The sequence below is a fragment of the Geospiza fortis genome, unplaced genomic scaffold (genome assembly GCF_000277835.1).
Source record: "Geospiza fortis unplaced genomic scaffold, GeoFor_1.0 scaffold445, whole genome shotgun sequence".
Classification (NCBI taxonomy): Eukaryota; Metazoa; Chordata; class Aves; order Passeriformes; family Thraupidae; genus Geospiza; species Geospiza fortis.
This window is the reverse complement of record NW_005054753.1, coordinates 70,531-76,530: the sequence shown is the minus strand read 5'-3', so window position 1 is coordinate 76,530 and position 6,000 is coordinate 70,531. Positions and strand designations below refer to the sequence as shown.

The 6,000-nt window shown below is 34.9% G+C and overlaps 1 protein-coding gene across 3 annotated transcripts in view; it reads left to right on the top strand.

Annotated features, from left to right (window-relative positions):
* The window catches only part of LOC102042666 (chromodomain-helicase-DNA-binding protein 1-like), a 49,148-nt gene that overhangs the window by 18,350 nt on the left and 24,798 nt on the right, over positions 1–6,000 (top strand). For all 3 annotated transcript variants that reach the window (XM_031065387.1, XM_014311352.2, XM_031065388.1), the window contains 4 exons: positions 865–1,053; positions 1,227–1,389; positions 2,991–3,143; positions 3,430–3,501. In XM_031065387.1, the coding sequence (XP_030921247.1) occupies positions 865–1,053; positions 1,227–1,389; positions 2,991–3,143; positions 3,430–3,501 (577 nt within the window). The remainder of the gene's footprint in view (positions 1–864; positions 1,054–1,226; positions 1,390–2,990; positions 3,144–3,429; positions 3,502–6,000) is intronic.

Below are 6,000 nucleotides of genomic sequence, written 5' to 3'. Positions count from 1 at the left end.
ATGTCATCTTTTCTGTGTTAGCACCATGAATGAAAACCTCAATGCCCAATATCCAGTAATTTATTCAGGCACATGGTGTGATTCTTGGGGTAGTCCTGTGCAAGTCCAGGAGTTAGACTTTGATTATCTTTGTGGGTCTCTTCCAACTCAGGACATTCCATGATTCCATGATTCAGACAGCCAATTTCCCCTTAGCATTTGCATAGAATAGGTTGACATTATTCTATACTAACCTTTGTTTATATTTAGAATAAATAAGAGCACATCTTCCATTCAAATATCTTGTAAATACAAAGCATTGTCGCTCCAATTAATTTCGGTGCTATGCATTGCATAGACTTCTTCAGAACCTTACAAACAAAGCCACTAAGTTTGTTGTCTGGCACCTATTCTTCATTTGATCACAAAGTGCATTCTCTTAGTCTGTTAGCACATACCAGAGGATAATCACATTTCAGCTAGTCCATACAAGCTGCAAAAGGTATGTGGTCTACTCTCTTGCACTTCCTCCAGCTATACAACTAATTTTCATGCTACTCTTGAGAAATAAAATTGAATTTCTATATCCTTCTACCCGTGTTTCCATGCAGAAAAGTAAAATGCTGTGTTTTCACTGAAGAAATTAAAATTCAGGACTTTGTTTTGAATTTTCATTCTGCGAAAGTTTGTTAATTTCCATTCTCCTATTTGCTGACAAAATATTTGGAATTTCTTGTGAGATGCAAATTCAGAAACTTATTAAATAAAACAGAGGGGAGTAGTGAAGAAGTATATTTGTGTTTGTGCACATGGTATATTTATGGTCTTTGTGTGTCTGTGTTCATGGTATGTCATTATTTTACCTTTATTCTTTCTATGTTGAAGGTTTTCTTCCTGGGAAGATTTTGAAGAGGAGCATGGCAAAGGGAGAGAGTTCGGTTATGCAAGTCTTCACAAAGAACTTGAACCATTTTTACTCAGAAGAGTTAAAAAAGATGTAGAAAAGTCTTTGCCTGCTAAGGTTGAACAAATTTTGAGGATGGAAATGAGTGCATTGCAGAAGCAATATTACAAGTAAGTAATGACACTTTTTAATTCCTGCTATTTTAATGACATCTCTATATAAAAATTACTGAAGTGTAATAGTTTTCATAATGCAGTTTTAGCAGATATTTTGAGAGCTTACATCTTTCATATTTCCACAAATTTTTAGAAATTACTTCCATTGTGCACATTCTGTATCATAGGTGGATTTTAACCAGGAATTATAAAGCCCTGAGTAAAGGTTCAAAAGGCAGTACCTCGGGCTTTTTGAACATTATGATGGAACTCAAGAAGTGCTGTAACCATTGCTACCTCATTAAACCACCAGATGATAATGAATTCTATAATAAACAGGAAGCCTTACAGGTAATACCTTTTAAAAAAAAGTTAAGTGATTTTATATCTCTAATATGCATGCAATGATTGTATAGTGTTCTGTCAATTTATTTGTCCTTATTAAATTATGTTAAGAAAGACCGAGTTCTCTATCAAATGTGCATCCTGGGTTTTACAGGTAAGTGAATTGATTACCTTTCTGTTTGTTTCTTAACTGGAACTGAATAATTGAGAGATCAATACTAAATAGAATATCCTTGGCTTGAATTATGATTAAAATAAAAAGGAAATAGTTTGAAATAGTCTGAATTTTCAGACTAAATAAACTGAGGACCTATTTTAAACCCAGAATAAAATAAAACAGTTAAATAAACAGATAAATTGAAGATAAATGCCAATGTATGTGACTGGCAGTGGTACACCAACAATCCATGTGATACCAGAAAGTAATCTGCTGAATCTCTTTAAGCTTAGTCTACTTGTTTTGTTGTTATAAATGAAAGCAGTTATAGCATCACTACCAAAGATGGTCTGTGATTATGTTGTGGGTTTATAGTTTGGGTTTTTTGTAAAGGTTAACTAATCTTTGTACTAAAACTGTTGAGAACCACAGCAACAAATAAAAGGACTGTTATAATTGATGCAGTTTATAACACCATAAATGTTTTGAAAGATCAAGGTTTTTTTTCTGTAAACATTGAAGTTTATAATGTAAAAACTTTCTCAAAACTACTTGATTGAAATCACAAGTTGTCAGTGCACAAGCTATTTTATATTATAAAATGCTTTTCAAAGCTAAAGGATGTTTGCAACTTGGCATACTCTAACTACTCAAATTTATAATTAATCTCATCAGAAATGTTCAGCCATTATTGCTAGTAATTGCCTGCTTGTAACAATGATTTCCTTGGCTCATCTGATTAAACTTTGTTAGCTCTAATTATGAATGATACATCCTTCTCATTTCTGGCATAAAGAATAAAAGTCCCAATTTTTTATTTCCCAAAATTCTATCCTGAGCCTCTTCAGCTAGAGGCCTAATGATTTCATCATTAAATTCAGCATGCCACCTGAGTTTCTGTTTTAATTGTTTCAACTGGAGCTGAGAAGGTTGAACATCATAACCCAGCTAAAGCATGTTGACTTCTATTAACAGGATTCCTATCACTTTTATCTTGTCAGAAAAGCTTGACTGATTAGGCATTGTTTAAAAATACTTAGAGGATCAAGTAGCAATGCTTAGGTCTGTTCAAAAGACAGAAGGTGAGGAGCAAGTAGTGCTAAGGTAGTCAGGTAATCTCGTTGTTTATTTGGTGGAAGAGAATTTGAGTCTGCACTGTAACTGCTCTAACTCATAGCACAGTATATTTGCCTAACGTTTTAATGAAATGTTAAGATGCTGTTTTATGAGCCAGAGCTGAGAAATGCTTTTATTTGAAAAACATGCTAGTGGGTACCCCTGTTGATTTCAGTTAGAGCACTTAAAGCTTTTATAATGAGTTTTTACAAGATCAGGACTGACTAAATGTTTATACAACTTTCATGTTCAGTTAATGAATGTCTAACCATCTGCAGTGAATGTTAGTGTTGAGGTGAACTTACTTTGCGATACATGCTTTCTTGTCTTGTAGCATTTAATACGTAGCAGTGGAAAACTAATCCTTCTTGACAAGCTACTGATTCGCCTACGAGAACGTGGCAACAGAGTACTGATTTTCTCTCAGATGGTGAGGATGCTAGACATCCTAGCAGAGTATTTGAAGTATCGTCAGTTTCCCTTTCAGGTAAGAATTTTGCTGGTAGTAGTCAAGAAGCCTTGATTTTTACCATTTTATCTTTTTAAAAGTGTCCTTTTTGTAGAAAGATTTATGAAAGTTTAATTTTTCTGTACAGTAAAAGACTAGTAATTCCTATATGCCTTATAGTATTTTGAAATTAAACTGATTAATTGGAAGTGTTACATTATTTTTATATCCCCCCACCCAATTGGTTTGGCAATTGAGAATTCAAGTTGTTCCGGATAGACTATAGTAGGAGTTCCTTTTTAACTGTATCTTTCAATCTCTTTAGAGACTTGATGGATCAATAAAAGGGGAATTGAGGAAACAAGCCTTGGATCATTTTAATGCAGAAGGCTCAGAGGTATGGTATAAGTGGGTGGTTGTTGTTTTTTTAATCTACTCAGCTTTATTTTTTTTTTCTTCTAGGAAATATAACAAATGTCGCACAAAAACTGAAGATAGTATAAAGTGAGGGATGTATTAGGTTGAAATTCCATTGCTGTTGCAGAGACTATAAGGTTTACAACCCATGCAACAAAAAAAAAAATCCCCAAATTCAACCAACCAAAAAACCCAAAAACAACTTTAAAAAGCTAAGAGGAGGTTCAATAGGAAACACAGAATTTATGAAAATGGTGTTTATAACTAATATAACTACATAGTTTTATTTTTAGATTTTTGTCAGTGCTCTTTAGCAAAGTAATTTTAAGTGCTGTTTAGAAACTGAAGAATTTTTTGTGTAGGACTTAATCCTTCAATTTTTATCGGAGCACTGAACTTTAACACAAGTTTTTGACATCAAATACCTACTTAAGCAATGGGCAGAATTAAGTTGTGTATATCCTTGCATAAAGAAAAAATATCTTGGATAGCTTTAATATGGCTTCTGTTATCTTCATTTGTTGCCTCTTATATTCTTGCCGTGGAAGAAACTGAAGAACTGATTTCTAATCATTGTTTGTGTACCACTTTAGATTCCTGGTTTATTTTTAGGTTTCCTATTATGGAAGCCATTCCATACCTTTGATAATCTTAGGTCTTTTGTCCTATACTGACGGGGTTTTTCAGTAATAGAAGCATAGCACTTGTCAGTTGCTGCTGAACTTATGTTTCTGTTATGGTTGAGGAGGAAGGACTTCATAACATAAACTTCAGATATTTTTTATATACAGAAGTTAGTTCTGTTTTAAATTTCTAGTACAGACATACTTGCCTTTTTGCCTTTTTCTGGAATCCTTGTAGTTGTACTGTACAGTTTTTAAGATGAAAGGGGATCCAAATTTCACATGGTATTCAAGAATGAAGACAAACTATGGAGTTGTGCAGCAATAAAATTGTTACCTGTTTTATTCTTTATTTCTTTCCTAATAATAAATTTCATGCCTTTTTTTCTTTTTTTTTTTTTTTTTGCTAATACTGAGCTAAAGTATTCATGGAAATATTTACAACTCCAAGGACTCATTCCTTAGCAGTAATGGCTTCTATTAGCTTTGACTGTACTTAAAACTCAAATTTATTTCCTATTTATCTTTAGTTTCATATAGTTTTTATTGCCTTTCTCATAGGATCCTTCTGTAGTCCCTTGTAGTTGACCTTGAATAACTCCATATCATCTGCAAACTTTGTCACCTTATTACTCATCTTATTTTCATATTCTTTATGAATATGTTGAAGAGCATTGACCCCAGCAGAACACTTTAGTTTTCTTTACAAAAAAACAGATGAACTTGGGCACACATGAGGCTTTAACAATAAGGGGTGGTGGTGTATTTTTTGGCAGTGTTTTGCTTCGTTATTTTCTCCCCAAGTGGCTTTTGTTCATCTTCTAGAGTGCTGCTTCCTTTAAACCATGGAGAAGCCAATACCTGTTTGCAAGAGAAGTTGATATCAGTTTGCTTTATACTTATACAAGTTCTGGCTGGACTAGAGTTAATTGTCTTCATAGCAGCTCGCATGGTGCTGTGTTTTAGATTTGTGATGTAAACAATGCTAGTAACACACCAGTGTGTTAGCTGTTGCTGAACATTGCTTATATAGTATCAAGGCCTTCTCTGTTTCTCACTCTGCTCTTTCCAAGAGGTTGGGAGGGGACATAACCAGGCATATGGCCTGAACTAACTAGAAAGATTCCATGCCTTATAACATCATGCTCAGCAATAAAAAAAGTTAGAGGAAGGGGTTTAAGGAGATTAGCCATCTTTTGCTTGGGAATTGGCTGGGCATCAGTCCTGCCTATGGGAAGGTGGCAAGAGATTACATTTGCATCACTTGTTCTGTTTTGTTTTCTTTCTCTGTTTTTCCACTTCTCCTTTGCTTATTAAACAATTTTTATCTTGACCCCCAAGTTTCCCTGCTTTCAGTCTTCCTTTCTTCTTCCCCATCCCACTGAGGGTGTGGGCAAGAAATGAGTGTGTGGCTGCGTGGTGCTTAACTGCCTATAAAAAATATTAGCTGGTCTAAAGAAAACAGTGGACTGATACTTGTTGAAGGCCATTGATACTGTCCCTCACAGCGTCCTTCTGGACAAGTTGTCCAACTGTGGGATGAGCAGGTTCATGGTGTGCTGGGTGAAGAACTGATGGAAGGGCCATGCTCAAAGGTTTGTAGTGAATGGAGCTACATCTGCCTGGTCACTATTCACTAGTGGTATCCCTCAGGGTTCAATTTTAAAGCCAGTCAGTCCTGTTCAATATTTTTATCAATGATCTGGATGCAGGAGTTGAATGCACCATTATCAAGTTTACTGATGATACCAAACTGAGAGGGGCTGTTGGCTCTCTTGAGGGACAATAGGCCTTGCAGAGGGATCTAGATAGGTTAGAGCATCAGGCAACCATCAGTGGCATGAAATTTAACAAGT